We start from the raw sequence: 16586 nt of genomic DNA on the forward strand, positions 1-16586 counted from the left end.
AACTAATTAAACTTGTTAAATAAGTGAATTTGGGATTGTAATTACTTGGAAATTTGGTTACTAATGTTTAATTAAGTGCTCATGTACCACCAACATGGGTTGTGGTGCAGTGGTAGAATTGTTTCACCATTAATCAGAGGTCACAAATTCAAGCTCTAAAATTCTGTTGGGAATGTCACTCTCGAATGAGGCATGTTCCTAGAGCATGATTCTAATTTAGTTGGGACTTCAATATGAATTTCAGACACCGAATAAAAAAAAAAGTGTTCATGTACCTTGGATTCTATCTATCTTGGTGGCCCCTCCATGTTCTTAGAAACGTTAATGTATTTTCACATGGTTTGGTTTTATCCTCACCATACTCCATATGGTTTATGTATGTACACTTGAAACAAACTTCAAGATGGGAATTCTTCTTCCCTAACTACTACTTCAATTTTTCAAAAGTTTAATAGTGATACTGTTTAATTTATCATACAACTTACCTAGCCATACTAATATGTTTAAGCTCTTGGTTATATACATTGATAATACAAAAAAATATTATATTGCTTATGTAAATTAAACAGGTGGAGTAGAAAAGTCAGTAATGTATATCAATTTAACTTAATGGCGTAAAAAATCAATGGAAATAATGCTCAACGACTATCTTTTGGCTCTGACTTTGAAAAATAATCGCTATATATCTTGAAGTTTAAAATTTCACAAATAGATGTTTTAGAATTTCGTTGTAGAATTTGATCCTGAACAAGGCTAGAAAGTGACTATTTGTGAATCCCTGCCCCCCTCTAAAGAATCGATAGATACTTAGGGACATTTGGTTAAAAATTGGACGATTATCCTAATATAAAATATAAAATTAAATTTATTTTGATAGTAGTTATTAACTAAAATCAAAATAAAGTTTATATCACAATAACAAAATTATCTCATATAAAAGATTATAATCTAAGATTAATATATTTTTGAAATTACCTTATTTCAAACTAAACAACCTCCAATAAATAGTACTTAAATCTCTTTAAAGTTTTATGTTAATGTAATATTCTTTCAAAATTGCAAACCTTTTTCTATTCCCCTTTAATTTTACAACTTCCCCTTTCTTTTTTTCAAAGGGGTGGATGGAAAGTAGGAATAGAATGACATAATAGTTTTCTTTTATTCCTTTTTTAAGGGTTTACTTTAAAAGTATATCAATCATAAAGTTGACAAGTTGGTCTGTGATATATATTTAATATATTCTCTCATAAATTAATTAGAGTATGATCTGGCTTTCAACTACCAAGAAAATAAAAAAATACTTACATATATATAGGTAAACATGAAGACTATTTCAGCAAATGAAAGCTTGGCACCCCACATTAAAAGGCATTAAAGTACCACATATTTTCATCAGCCAAGAGAGGGCCAAAATAAAAAATAAAAAAAAAAATAATAATAGTAGAGTAATAAAAAAAACTTGGCAATATTTTCAAAAAAATTAAAATGTGAAGAAAATACCTTGATGTGGAACTTTGCTGAGGAATTTGTGTTGGTGGTCCTTATTATACATATCAATTTGGCCACCCAAGCCATGTTCTCCTAGCAGATTATTTATTTGGACTTGTTCGACATGGTCAAAATAACTTGTTTGATTCATAGGATAAGATGAGATATACATAAAATATGGTGTGTGTGATAAATTAATCTAAAAATTACAATTTCAAAATAATTTAGTTCATGAATCAAATAATCATGATTAAGTTGCAAATATATAGATGAATAAGCTCTTGTAATTGATAAGTCCTATCATGAAGATATATAGTATTACTATATATACACGGTTAAAATTATTTTTTAGATGTATATAATAGATGTCGAACCCCCTTAGACTAGTTCATATGTTTACTCCTTCGGATTTTGAACCCCCTTATTGAAAATCCTGACTCCGCCACTGTATGTACCAATTATATTTTCATTTCAGAGACCAAAATACACAACCTTATTCCTTCGTGTTAATATGAAGTTTCTTTTTATATATTATATGGGTGATATGTTCCGCAATGACCATGATTAGGAATTATTTGATCATTTTTCTATGAGAAAAAATCGAAATAGAATCACAATTAGCCAATAAAAAAGTCTTAAATATATTAATATAATACATCAATTCTTCTGAGAGGTCACAATTACCGCAAGTAAAAATATTAATAACAAGGAGGACTTTTTCTATTACTATTTACACTTGCTCTACAATTTACAACAATAGTTCAAACCGCACTCAAAAGAACGGCATTTCCTTATTGGTCGACTGCCAACCTTTCCGCTTTGGATTCTCTGTTCCCAAAAAAGAAATATCAATTGTCCTTACCATTTCATTATTCATACTCCTTCCGTCCATTTTTAATTGTCATGATTTCCTTTTATAGACTCAAATGATAAGAATTTTGACTAACATTTTATGATGTATTGTTTCTTCATATTGATATGCAAAAAATTGCAATTTATACTACTTTTCATATAGATTTTAAATATCTAATTTTTTTTGTTTAAAATATCAAATTAATATAATGTAATTTAACTTTGAAAATTAATCAAATTGACTTTTGAAAAACGCAACACGATAATTAATAGTGGACAGAGAGAGTAAAAAGTCTGCAGGATCTATTATTAAGAATAAATTATTATTTTCTATAACAGTATTTAACCAACCCGAGTTTGTTAAATGCTCAACAAGCAGCTATATTAACTCCAAATAAACTATGTTCGTCAACCAAATATGGCCATGAATTATTAGTTGCTAGACATCTAGATCAGCATGTTCAATTGTCTATAGAGGAAAGTGACATTTCTATGGCAATTGGGAACTACAAACACGAATTCACCAGTAAAAATCCTTTGTAACAAGAGCTTTTTACATCCCAAAGCTTTGGATCGATCATGCAGAGCTTCCATGAATTCTTCGTTAGATATTATAGTGGTGCAGAAATAGATTGAAAACGTAACAAAAATTTAACAGGTAGCCTTGTAAGGCTGGAGTATTAGAATATCACATAGAACATTAATGAATGTGTCATCTTCTAATCTTCTTTGACATTATGCAATTGTGACAGGGAGGGGAAAAAACGTTTCTATATATTAAGGTTTAAAGAGGCAAGAAATTAATTCTAACACTAGTTTAATTTGTTGTGAGGGAAAAATTAAATGAATATATAGTCATGTGTAAAAATATGGATGGAACCAGGCAGAAAGTTGTCATCAACTTAAAGTGAAAACAATATATACACGAAACCATATCGAGAGTGTTAATAACATACTAATATCAGTAAATAAACACCCAAAATGCACCAGAAATTCATCGTCAACAGAAAAGTAAAAAGCAAGAATCGATAGCAGCTATCTTGTTACTTTAGGCAATGAATCACTTCCATCTCTTGTGCCCCATGAACTTGTGTTTGCCAAACATGCCATGTTTGCCAAACTTCCCGTGCTTGAATTTTCCGTGCTTAAACTTGCCATGATGGCCAAAATGGCCATAATGGCCATGAGGACGACCATGCATGAGATGGTGAGCCCCATATGCAGCTACTGCTGCTGCTGCACCTCCAGCTAGCATGCCCCCTCCTATATGAGGTCCGCCATGCCCTGCAAAAGTTCTGTATAGTCAACCAACTGTAACGTAAAAAGACATTGATAAAATCTGTTTTCACACTACTACTCATTGGTTGTTCAAAAGAAGCAAAGGATTCACTTGTCAATTGATGGATTTAAGTGGAGGTGCAAGGAGGTATGCAAATAGAAGGAGAAAAAACAAATTAATATGCACTAGATGTCAGCACTCTCTACATCTTTGGGGTATCTTTCATGTTAGTCTATTTGATCAGAAACCGTGTAAAACCAAAACTCATATTTGATCATCGAACAATAAGGAAGCATATATATAGCAATCAAAACCAGTACTAGTAAAAGTAATATCGAATCCATGGTGAAGTAGCACATCCATGTGAAAACCAAACACGGAAGCATATAAAAAAGCATGTCAAAACCAAACTAAATATCTTATCATCAGATCATGCATTTGAATTCTTGTGAAAACCCACTCTGCAGCAAACAACTAGTAAGCTACATTGCAGGATTGCGAATAAGTTAATTGTTCACATTAACAAACAGCAGGTAGCAAACTTGTCCAGACAACCAAAACCATCCTAATCTGTACCAGCATCATTAACTTTTATTCAGAACAAGAATACCCCCCCCCCCCTCTCCCCAATAACAAAATCCAAGAAACAGAAGCATGGTATTTCTCAAAAAAACTGCAAGGTCTATTTAGTCCGTTTGTTAAGGTGATTGGATATATGCATGATTATAACTTCGGGAGTATTAAGGTGGTTGCATATATTTAGTCCGTTTGTTAAGGTGGTTGACCACATGGGTAATCAACATTCTTCCCGTTGCATATATGCAAATTATTGATTTATAACTTCGGGGGTTAATTGTTCTGCCTTAAACCCCCTCTAGGACTGTCACTCTTGAAGTTTCAAGAGCTTTATCATCTCGTTGTGATTCCTTACACATAATTCAGACATGGTATCACAATGAAGAATGTAATTAATAAAGGAACTGCACAATCGACAAAGAAAACATGGGACGTGTGGATAACAAAGGACATTATATCTTGAAACTGATTTAAATGCAGAGAAGCAATAAATACTAAGAAACTAGTTCAATGTATTACCATGATGTGAGGCTGATGGACCTGGATAGTAGGCGGGTGGATAACCTGCAGGAGGATATCCACCATGTGGAGGATATGCAGGTGGAGGAGGATATCCTGCTGGCGGGTATCCACCGTGAGGAGGATAGCCAGAAGGCGGGTACCCGTACCCTTGTGGTGGATATCCATATCCTTGAGGTGGATATGGCCCATAGCCTCCATGGTGATGGCCCATAGCATATCCAGCAAGACTAGAAAACAGCCCTTTGTCAGTATTTTCATTCTTGTCCCCCATTTTTCTTTTCAGATGCAATTATCAGAGCCTGGATCATAACAAGAACAATAAGGATGTAAATATTCACATTGGATTATTCGGCTAGGTCAAAGGCAGAACATTAGTTTCCAACTTTTCTTAAATTGAATACCACCCAACCTCCATCACTATGCTTAAATCTACGAATTTACTTAGCCACTCGACATCAATAAAAACATGTAACACAAGTAGAGAATGATTCATATAGCCAACAAATTAAATATTTGGTGAATCACAAACAAACTTCAAACCATCCTTGAAGCCAATTGTCTTATGTTCTATGATTAAACTCATTACTACATCTCGTCTTTTTAAAGATCATGAACAAACTAGCTTGATAAACATACAACAACTCGGCATGTCACAACTCGATATACTGAATAATTACACAAACACAAAGAAGAATTTACAAAAAACTACATCATTGGACAAGATCAAGCTTTTCTATACCAACACAAATTGCTTCCCCGATATCCGAAGGGAAAAAGCAATAACTCCTCCACTCTCATAAATAAGATCAATCATCAATTATCACAACTAAAACACTACTATACTAAATCCAAAGATTTGGTTAGTTCTTTTCTACTATGAGATTAGGGGATACAGAACATAAAAGGACCAAAAATCTAAAACAAAACCACCAGAATTAGGCCTATTTCATTCTGCAAAAACAAGAATAAGCCTAACTAAAGATCAATTCAGCAAAACAGATACATGATCACATGCTAAAAACACCAAGAAAGATCAAAATCAACAGTAAATCAGAAAAACAAACATGGGTATTTCCAAAAACAGAATCTTGAAACTATCACCTAAACCCCACCAAGAAAAACGAAAAAAAAAATACTAATAATCTTGAAACCATCAGAAAAACAAAGCAGTAAAGATGGGAAATGAAATTCTATTGAAACCCCAAATACCAAAAAATATTAAAATTGATGGAAGGAGAAGAAAAGAATCACCTTTGTAATTCAATTTTTGTTCAACACAGAGATCACCTGAGATATGAAAACTTATTCAGAAATTTTGTAAATTTATACAAATCAAATTACCATATTAAGTAACACGTTTTTACTAAAAATATATATATAGGAATCGTATCCTTATAATTTCCTTTACGCGTTACTTCTGCGTGTTACTTTTTATTATGGAGAATTTTCTCCTTTTTTCTTGTTTCATTTATTGGGTTTACCGTTTTTAAAAAAAATGTTCTAATTTGATTTAGCACGAATAATTTAAGAAAATAAAAAAGTTTTTTTAATATTATAGTCTTAAATTAAAATTATGTTAAATATATTAAAATACATTTAATTTTACTGCCTTAAACATGACACGTAAAAAAAATTAATATTAAAGTATTATCAAAAAAGAAATGATGATAATTTTTTTTTGGTTATGTAATGGATATTGATTAGAGAATACGTATGCATGGAGTGTCCATGTATCAAGGAATAAAGTAATCGAATCTTACTGGTTAATAAACTTTAATAATTCTTCAAATGGATAGAATATTAGGACAAATGTTAATAATTCTTTTTTAATTAATTAATTAAAAAAATTCCAAACATCAAGATTGACTAAGACGGATCGACTAATTTTGTTGGACAAAGACATAATTTGTGATAATTGGTTAAAAGGATTGTGTCATTTATATTAATTAAGGAAAATTTAACACATTTATGTAAATTTCGAGTTTGATAATTACACGCAACTTATATAATATAACACACTTATCCAAAAATCAGTTACAACAACAAACAAACAAACAAAAAACCAAGAAGAAAATTATGTAGTACAAAAATGACCATATTTAAAATAATTGACTGTGTATAATAAAAAACACAAAAAGATTATAATGAAGAAATTATGACTATTAATTAACGCGTAATAAAACTTCAATTGAAATAAGTTATTAAACTGTTTAGCATGCATGAGTATATTAAATTAGGCACTTGATTTAACGTTCAAACTTTTAGTACTACTCAACAAACGGGTGGTTTACCAAATCTCCACCCTCTAGAATGATATATACAAGTTTTCTTTTTCTTTTATACGCTTTAAACATGTTAAAGATTGTTGGACCGTATATTGAAAAGTAGTCATCAACAAGTATATTTTCATAAAATTACTACGATAATTCCTCTCCTTCCTCTTGAACTTTGAACAAAAAGTCAAATCACACCTTCAACAAATTGTAAAAGCAAATTAAAGTTATCCTGGTGTTTAAAAAAGCATAAATATATATGTATAATGTATAATTATTCGTGGCACAAATTAAAGTGGCACATTTTCTTTAGAAAGTTTCACTACTTTAAAAGAACGCTACATAAACTAATGGGTGATAATTGGCTGTGGCATATTCTAAAGAGGAAAAAGGAAGGGAAAAAATGACGATCAGTAGAAAAGAAAGGATGCATCTCAATTCCCTTTTCTTCAACTACAGAATCTGATGCTAAATCTTAGAATTTTTGGCGGGTTCAGATGAATTCAATAAATTTTTGCGAAGTCCAAAACTCATTAACTTCACATTCTGGCTCCACTTTGGATTACAAAACAAGCAAAGCATGTCACTAGTTATGAATAGAAAGATACCACTACCCCACCTCTTTTTCAAAGTCACTAGTTATGAATAGAAAGATACCACTACCCCACCTCTTTTTCAAATGGTAAGCGCATCAAAATCAGGACCAAATCGAATTTAAATCTTGACAGTTTTTTATTGAAAGCATTTTGGCTTTAATGCCATAAAATGGGCTCTTTACCACAACATGTCATGCCTTAGAATATCCTACATTGAAAGCTTCATTTTTCCTCCTTCCAAGAAATCAAGAGAATTGAACCTGTATGCACTCAATAGTTTAGTTCCTCTTGTACGTGAGAACAACACGAACTGTTACAGAGTAACCAGTATCTTTGCCTAGTTAGCCAAGAAACGTCTAGTTTACCAACTAAAAACAATACACTCCATGGTACAAACTACAAGGATCGAACGAAGAAAAAATGAAAAGAAAAGGGAAAAAAAGAGCTAATGTTTATATGAGATGTAGGTGACATGCTCTCCTTTTGAAGGGGCTTCATTATGCCATCAAACCACTCGCTCGACTATCAACTGCTGAACTTCAAGCTCCATGGTTTTAACTTTGCATTGTGGGAGACAATAGAATGAACTTGTACAAATATAGATGTGTTGAAGGGCACTGCAAAGACCCATAATAATGCCAGGAGAAAGTTGAGAGCAAAATCGTGTTGTCCTAAACTCCAGAACAGCAAGTTATGAACCAGAGAGTTAGTGTTGAACTTTTTTGTAAACCCTTCTGTAGATTTTGCAACCTTCATATTCTGCATGAATCTCCCTTTCAGTTCTTATCCCCATTGGGTTGTTCAAAACCCATCCATCACCATCACAAGGTAAACTTGGGTCAACACCATCTATATGGACTAGTTTATCAGGTACAGCATCAAAATAATTTCTCATGTCAAGCGCAACATCGAGCACATCAGATTGTATAAAGACCTATCAACCATCAATTAGAAAGCTTAGGCAACAATTAAACACAAAAGATTATGCATGTGATGCTCAGCTGAATTTGTAAGTGCATGCTCATTGTTGGGCATTGTTTTCTTAAGAACATAGAATAATAAGATGGAAAGGATGTGCAGTACATTTATGAAACAAACCAGAAGCTAAATTTTATTCAGAAAAAGGAAGGGAACCTATATATTATTAAATCAGACGAATAGCTGGCTTTACAATCACTTTTGTTCCATGTACATTGCTCTCAAATCAAAACCGACTTATTTTAGGGCCTACCAAGAAGGTTAGGAAACGGTAGACCATTTTAGCCATAAAATAGGGTGGATAACCTGTTAAAGCATTGTGCTACACTTTTCAACTGAAACCACTGAGAATTGACATCATGATATTTTGGTGATGTCAAGCAAAGTAAATCAAAAGTTTGGACAGAAGGGTCAAAGCCTAAAAGAATCTGAGACAGTTGGAGCTAACACCTTGGGTACAAGTTTTGGATCATCTCTTTTGAACAACCATGGATCCAAGTCACAAGATGCATATCCCTTCACTCTCCCTTGTCCAGTCCCTGATACCAATTGGAACTAATGTATACGTACTGCATAGTTGGGCAATTGACCATGCTTCAATTTCAACTGGTAACCACATAACTACTGCACACATTAGGAAATTACTTAAACCCTCTTCTTTATTTTCCTGAAAAGAAGATTGATGCACTGCAGCCACAAATGCGTAACCACATAACTACTGCACACATGAAAGCTCAAAGTTTTCCCTATTTTTTCTTTTTTTTTTTTTGTGGTGGGGGGTTGGGGAGATCACTAGTCCAACTGATAAAAAGAGCGCCTCATGCGCTAGATAAACATCCAATCAGCTGGGAGCAAGACTAAAAATATTTAGAAGTGAGATCATAGACAAGATGCAACCTGCATCGAAATCAGAGTCAGTACATTCTAAGAAGTCTCAGATGCCAGATCATATACATTTTCCCCCTAAGAAGATCAAATAGTGTTATGCATACAGTTATACTATACAAGTTAGGTTTGACTCACTCAAAAGTTCAAACACTATGGCACTACCTAATGATACCTCAAACCAGGCGCTAAAAGCCAAATAGAAGTTGGCAAACTGCACAATGCACAGAGCATCAACATGTATATCCAGTAATCTATGCACAGAGAATAATAGTCAGCTAATTCAACACTCTAGAAGCTCCGAGCAGGTACCTGTCCACCATGTGCTAAATTATTCACTATGGAATCAACCAAAGGCTTCTGCAGCACTCTTCTTTTATGATGTTTTTTCTTGAAGTGCGGATCTGGGCACTGCAGACATGAGGAACTAACTATTCAGCTTTAAGTCAACCAAAATTCATGCATACAAGAAAGGTTAATTGGCACAAGAAAACCCTTTCCTGCATACTTTCAGCATAAAAGGGAACTCACCAAGATTGAAACTAGCATTAATGGTCCAGGATAAGTAGATACAAGTCGTTGGAAGGAAACCATGGCATTCGTAGAGATGAAATGTCTGCATTTAGATATACATTAACAGGTTTTCATAAACATTTTTTAAGTGGACTATCAGGACTTTTCCAAGCCTTACGCATTTTTTAGACCCAGGTCGTTTATCCAGTACTCAGCCCGTGTGACCAACTGCAGAAGGAAAAGATAGTCTCAACCAGAAGTACCACAATACTACACTTTTTTCGATAACCCATAATATTGTAGTTTCAGAATCCAAGAGAGAACAAATAGCAGTATCTAAACAGAATAAAAGTGCTTTTTACTAGACAAAGTTGCTGTCGACATACCTTAGGCCGAATTTCCAATCCCAGATAATTCATGGATGAAGAATTTCTCTTAGCAAGCCACATAAGAAATCTCCCACTACCTGCAATCTCCTTTCTAAGATCTAAGAAATCACAAGAACATAGAATAGCGGTATCTAAAGGCTCAAGGGAAAATAGAAAATATGTGAGATAAATTGAAAGACTAACAATATCATATGGGAGTGAATGTTGGATCTCTAATATCCACAAATGTGACCATATGAGATTGGACAAAATTTAAAACAGATTTTACTGACAGATGGCTGCAAATAGAACACAAAAAGGATAACATGAAGGTTGTTTCAGATGGTACATAGACCTCGAGATAGACTAGTATGTAGGTGCAAGATGATTGAAGGTAGTAAAAGGGAGAAATTGTCTAAAAAGGCCTAAAATAGAGTCCTCGTAGATTTTGGCTAAAGAACATAATAAAATGGAAGTAAAGGATCCATATAGTCGATACCAACCAGCTGGAATTAATGTTTCATTGTTGTGGTTACACCTACATTAGGTTTGGTATTTGTCAAGACTTCTTATTCTGTGATAAGTGTAAATTTTGTCTTAAGAAAAAAAACCAAGCAAATCTTACTATTGTCTAAGAAACATTGGACTGAATCCCTTTACCTATGCAGGGGCTCTAAGAAGTTCAGAATGACATCAACATCATTTACAAGTGACCCTATTCCAAAAGTGTAACAAGTAAAGACTTTTAGCTGTTACAAAGGATATCAGTGTTACTTACTACATATCAGATAAGACATTTTTACTTACGGACCAATTTTAAAAAGACACCCTATTCAAAAAGTTCAACTAGTAAAGACATTTAGCTGATTACAAAGGAAATCGGATAAAACAATCACTCTTCATTTACTACATATCGCTTCATGTTGTTTATTTTCTACAGAAAACTACGTCTTGCCGTCAACATTCTTCAGATATAGTGTTTTCTGAAGAAAATAAATGGGAAGTGATACCCTTCGGGGTGGCCCAGTGGTTTGAGCTTTGGAACTTCCATGTTGGAGGTCTCAAGTTCGAAACCCCTTGCCAGCGAAAGCAAGGGGTTTGCCTTCTAGGTCGAGCTAGTCGCACCAAGCTTGCCTAGTGCGGGTTACCTCTCCTATGTGGTTTGCGACCTATTGCATAGGAGCGAGGGTTTTACCTTGTGCGCACCCAAAGGGTAGCAGCTGCAGGTTTCCCTTGTCATAAAAAAAAAAGAAAAAAGAAATGGGAAGTGATGTGTAGTAAATGAAGGGTAATTTTTTTATCCAATTTCGTTTGCAAACAGCTAATTGTTGAACTTTTGGAATAGGGTGACTTTTTAAATTGGTCCGTAAGTAAAAAGGTTTTTATCTGATATGTGGTAATGAGGGGTGAAAGTAACACCTTACGACCTTTAAGGTTTTGGCATAAATTGCTATTCTATTTGTATAACCAACTACTTTCATGCAGTTTGAAGCAAGTTTTTCACAGATAAGTGATGGACCATACTAAACTACTAGATCTTTAATGGAAAACATGTAAATTAAAACAAATAAACTATAAAAAGAAATAAAACAGTAAAGAAATCAAAAGGCAAACAGGTTCCTACCACTCCCAATATCCACCATCAGAGGCAATGTTGCATCCTCGAACACCTCCTTCCAGTTTGGTGCTTCTGCAGGAATCTTCTCATGATAAATTATACAACAAAACAAAAAGAAATCATTTGAGTTCTATTCCATCCTGATTTTTTCTTTCTAAAGTAAAGTTTCAGAAATTATAGCTGAGGTAATAGGAAGGGAGAAGCTTTACATATATAAATAGCCATAATGTATACCATGAGACCACGTCGCAGAGGATTGACATGCTGCCTTATTCGAAGATTGCCAACATCCTATTACATCATTTGATGAAAGTGAGTATAAAAATGCACGCACATATTGCAACAAAGATCATTTAGATACAATTTTCTCAACCCATCATTTTACTCCAAATAAACAACTTCCTCAATAGCTCAAGTTCACCAACTTTTGGCAGTAATTATGTGACAACAGTATCAGAAAAAATGATGAAAACAATTCTATCCTAGGATAATGTAATTACAAATAAATCTGTACAAGAAGCATCAATTAGTAACCCTATAAAAATGGTAACTAACATGCTATCCTAGGTTAAAACTACACCCAGTAAAAACTCATTATATTGTCAGTATATATATAGATTATACTGCTAGGGCTCGTTTGGTTGGAGAACAAGTTATCCCAGAATTAGTTATCCCGGAACTGTTATTCCACCCTCAATGTGGGATAAAACTAACACTACAATCTCAGGATAACTAATCCCAGTTATCTGATGATTTCATCCCAACCAAACATGGGATAAACTCATCCTAAAATTAATCTCGGAATTAGTTATCCCTTATCCTTCACAACAAACAAGCCCTCAATGAATTCTTAGTAGCTGAATTTGACCCAATATTTAGCAAAATTAGTAGCCAATCGTACAGGGAAACTCAGCATAGTAGTACATTGGACTTGAAAAAGTTATAAAAATGAAGTCTTTAAAAAATTTCTCAAACCTCAGAAAATCTTTCAGGGAGATTAAGGTCAGCATATTCTTTGGCTACAATTCCAGGACTTGCGTGACGGTTTAAGTGTTCCTCTGTCTCAGCTACAGAAGATGAAACAGCCGATACCCAAGTACAATACCCTCCAAGACAGGGAAAAATTGATGGAGTTACACAAGGGATGTGTTTGTTAACAGTACTGAAGATGAAATTGGGAGAGGAAATGAAGATTGAGTTCAGAGGTTTTTTGGGTATGGCGGAGTACAAGGAGTAAGCCATGGCTACCGCCCCTGAAAACACTATTTCCCCTATATATAAGGTTGGAGAGATAGATATATAATAATAAAAATAAATACAACAATAACATATTTAGTTTAATCACGAGGATAGTGTAAAAAAGTTAAACTACAGAATAGAGGTGGTTTAAAAGAGAAGTTATTTGAAGCAAAGTTATAATAAAAATAAGATATCAAAATATCAAAGAGCAAATAGACATTAAAACGCACTAGATAGAATAATAAGAAGTTATTCATGTCCGATCGTTATGACTATGGTTGTGGTATAAAAAGATTATTTCCAAGCTCATCAAAAATGTGTGAAAGTTATACTGTCCTTTAACTTTTGCTTTACTTCCTTTCAACTTGGATAATTTACTCTATTTTGCCTAAAGATTTTACCTTTTCTTTTTATGGGAACCAAAAGAATTAGAGGAGATCATTCTAAAGAAAAGCAAAGGGAATTAGGGAAGAGTTTGTAGGAGCTAATGTTTTTAAATATAATTAACAGATTGAGAAAAGAGAGACTAATGCAAGTTAAAAATGGCTCCACTTAAGATGTAGTTTTGCTTGATTGAAAATGCACTTTTTGGTATTCACAAAAGTTTGTAGTTTGCCTTGCTTTTCTTTTTTGTTGTTGTAGAGAAGCTGTGGTATCCGATAGTTTAAGTCTCTACTCTAGAAAGCTATACATGCAACAATGAACGTGCTTTGATCTCCAATTTCCTTTTCATTATTTCTTTCACGACGAGATGAAAGGAAAAAGAAGAAATGAGCAAGTATGAAGATTTTTGTTAAGACAAAAGAACAACAGTAACAGAGAAAATTATATCTAGTTCCCACCTGAATAACAACATATTTTTCATTGTAAACTCAAGTACAAATTGTGTTTAAGTTTACCAATCAAGCTAAAACACAGAGTATTGTTGACTTCAGCAGCAACTTATTCATAACTGAGCTTCATTTCTACTTAATGAAACTGGTTTCAGACAGAAGAAACTTGCAACTTAATGTAATACTGTTCTAAGCCTACTTTATTCTTTGAAACAGTTCATGAGAAAGGCCATGCGGCTCTCAGGAAATTTAAAACATAGCCATTCCAGAAACATAGAATACATTGAATACCATCTTTCTAAATTTGCGTCTATGTAGCTAAGTCGTATCATTGTGAACCTTAAACTATTTCTTCGTGAGATCTTCCTGGTATCATAGAGGCCAAAAACCATCAGTCCCACATTAACTTTGAGAAGAACTCTAGAACTTCACCCCTGAATGGATTGCGACAACTCCACCAACAAGGTTCTCGTATTCTACCTTTTGAAATCCAGCTTCTGCAATCATTTTTGCAAATTGTTCCTGCATACAATTAAAAGCAAAAAGTAGTAAAAAAGCTGAAGTGTGTCGATGAATAGAGGGTGAAGTTCCTAAAAAACCAACTCAAAAATTTTAAAGCACTGATTCAAAACCTTTAGATACTATCCTTTATACATCTGATGTAGGACATCCTAAAACGCAAGGGGAACCCAATTTTTGGAGTTTACCTATGATTTTGAATGCCACTGTGAAACAAAATTACCCAAGGTTGGCTTTGATATCATATGAAAGAATCTGTGAAAATCATCTAATGCCAGAACCTTAAGGCAATGGTTGGAATCTCCCAATTTCTTTATAAACACACACACACCCTTTAGATGACCTTATCTATCCTATGCAGAATATTTAGATTTAAAATTAAAAGGAACAATAGGACAAAGGGAAGTAGTAACAAAGAAGGAAATCAAAGTTCTCCAACATATGAAATTTTCCTATTGTTGCAGGTGAAGTGCTGATCATACTTTTTCATTTCATTACAAGAGCTTTTTAAGAATTTAACTTTTGTTTAGAAAAGGCATCCATCCATGATCACAAGAACTACAATCTCACCCTACTGGAAAGAAAAAGTACACAAAAAGCAAAAGATATGCATACGAGTTCTTAAATCCGTGATATTTAATGATCCCCAGGAAGTGGTCATTAGCTGGGATTCACCATGGTGCAATTATGGTGAACAAATTATCTGATGCTGCAACGAATGAAAGAAAGTTACACACTTAATACCTGTGGAGGGAAACGGCGGACGCTCTCAACCAAGTACTGATAAGACTCTCGATCACCTGTCACTAGCTCACCAACTGCTGGGATGACTGAGAATGAGTAGACATCATACCTGAAAAAAAAGAGGGGGAAAAAGAAAATGAAAATTTGAAATCTGCAGGAGAAAACTCGTACAGCGCTATCATACGTAATGAATCACAAATCTCAAATTTTGACTAACCAAACCCAAGGAAAACCAGCATATATTACAGAAGTGATTCGCATAGTACAAACAAAGTTCATGCACACCTGATTTTTAATCCATTGACATAGAGAAGAACTGTTGCTAATCATGTTATCTAAGTATTGATCTTATGAGCAAGGATTAGATCTTTCGAATTCGATATAAAATATCACAATATATGCAGACTTCAGTTTCACTTGAGCAAGAACACTCTATTGATTGTCTAAGTTCCACCAGGTCGTTCCAAGCTGCAAAAGTTCTTGTATATAAAGCAGCATCCATTAAAAAGAAACTCAGAGTACATAGCTATTTGAACTTCAAATTAGGCCTGAGGGAATGCTTTATTTTCTTTTCCTTTCCCTCATATTCGGTATGTATTTGGTAAACAAAGGAATCCCATTAAGCTGTCTTGGGCAACACCATTAAAAGTGATAATCTTTGGAGCACAGTTACAACTTATCCAAACAAAGAAGGCAAAAGGGGGACAAAGTTGAATATATAACTGAGTAGGTCAAACAATATTCATGGACCTCTTATCATTGTGCTGAACAATTGCATGGTGATAATAATTACTCCATCCGTTTCAATTTGTTTGACCTACTTTTCTTTTTAGTCGCTTAAAAATAATTGATTCTTCCCCCTTTTTAGCAACTCTTTAATTCCAATTTTCCACATGGCATGTTTAAGGCCACATGATTAAAGGGCATTTTAAGACCACAAGATTCAAAAGTCCCTTTTGTTTTCTTAAACTCCATGCCTAGTCAAAATAGGCCAAACAAATTGAAACAGGGGGAGTAATAAATAACTGAAGTTATATAGGCCATCCATCCTATGACAAGAAAACTTACAAGTCCTTATAAACTGGGATATCAACGTGGCTTAGTTCAAGGCAAAGAAACCTTCCTCCCCTTTTAAGCACCCTGACAAGCAAACCAAAACCATCAAGTTTAACATATTGACCACTTGATCAATGCTTGAGACAAGAAAAAAGGGTATTGTGATCGCGGCAATCAACCATATAAACTTTTGCCAAGCACTCACACGAGTACATTTAAAATCCTATGCAACAGCACTCCAAGAGAT

At 33.9% G+C, this 16586-nt stretch overlaps 4 protein-coding genes across 5 annotated transcripts in view; all 4 read right to left on the reverse strand.

Annotated features, from left to right (window-relative positions):
* Nucleotides 1–16586, reverse strand: part of LOC125845937 (pentatricopeptide repeat-containing protein At3g03580) — a 186286-nt gene that overhangs the window by 163560 nt on the left and 6140 nt on the right. The gene's annotated exons all lie outside the window — the stretch shown is intronic.
* Nucleotides 3243–6123, reverse strand: LOC125846116 (glycine-rich protein A3). Its single transcript, XM_049525570.1, has 3 exons — nt 5969–6123; nt 4715–5016; nt 3243–3624 (listed from the first exon to the last, which is right to left on the reverse strand). The coding sequence occupies exons 2-3, from the start codon at nt 4986–4988 to the stop codon at nt 3401–3403; spliced, it is 498 nt and encodes a 165-aa protein (XP_049381527.1). The 5' UTR covers nt 4989–5016; nt 5969–6123; the 3' UTR covers nt 3243–3400.
* Nucleotides 7781–13210, reverse strand: LOC125846005 (uncharacterized). Of its 2 annotated transcripts, none has more exons than XM_049525481.1 (8): nt 12924–13210; nt 12183–12239; nt 11955–12030; nt 10349–10428; nt 10141–10190; nt 9981–10065; nt 9762–9860; nt 7781–8203 (listed from the first exon to the last, which is right to left on the reverse strand). In XM_049525481.1, the coding sequence occupies exons 1-8, from the start codon at nt 13188–13190 to the stop codon at nt 8141–8143; spliced, it is 777 nt and encodes a 258-aa protein (XP_049381438.1). In that variant the 5' UTR covers nt 13191–13210; the 3' UTR covers nt 7781–8140. The 2 variants fall into 2 exon arrangements, with proteins under 2 accessions (XP_049381438.1, XP_049381435.1); XM_049525478.1 differs by having other exon boundaries at nt 7787–8520.
* The window catches only part of LOC125846017 (2-methoxy-6-polyprenyl-1,4-benzoquinol methylase, mitochondrial), an 8040-nt gene continuing 5457 nt past the window's right edge, over nt 14004–16586 (reverse strand). The window contains exons 6-8 of the mRNA XM_049525487.1: nt 16352–16423; nt 15284–15392; nt 14004–14542 (exon numbers count right to left, since the gene is read on the reverse strand). Coding sequence (XP_049381444.1) covers nt 14441–14542; nt 15284–15392; nt 16352–16423 — 283 coding nt within the window. The 3' untranslated portion in view covers nt 14004–14440. The remainder of the gene's footprint in view (nt 14543–15283; nt 15393–16351; nt 16424–16586) is intronic.

Source organism: Solanum stenotomum, chromosome 1 (genome assembly GCF_019186545.1).
Source record: "Solanum stenotomum isolate F172 chromosome 1, ASM1918654v1, whole genome shotgun sequence".
NCBI lineage: Eukaryota > Viridiplantae > Streptophyta > Magnoliopsida > Solanales > Solanaceae > Solanum > Solanum stenotomum.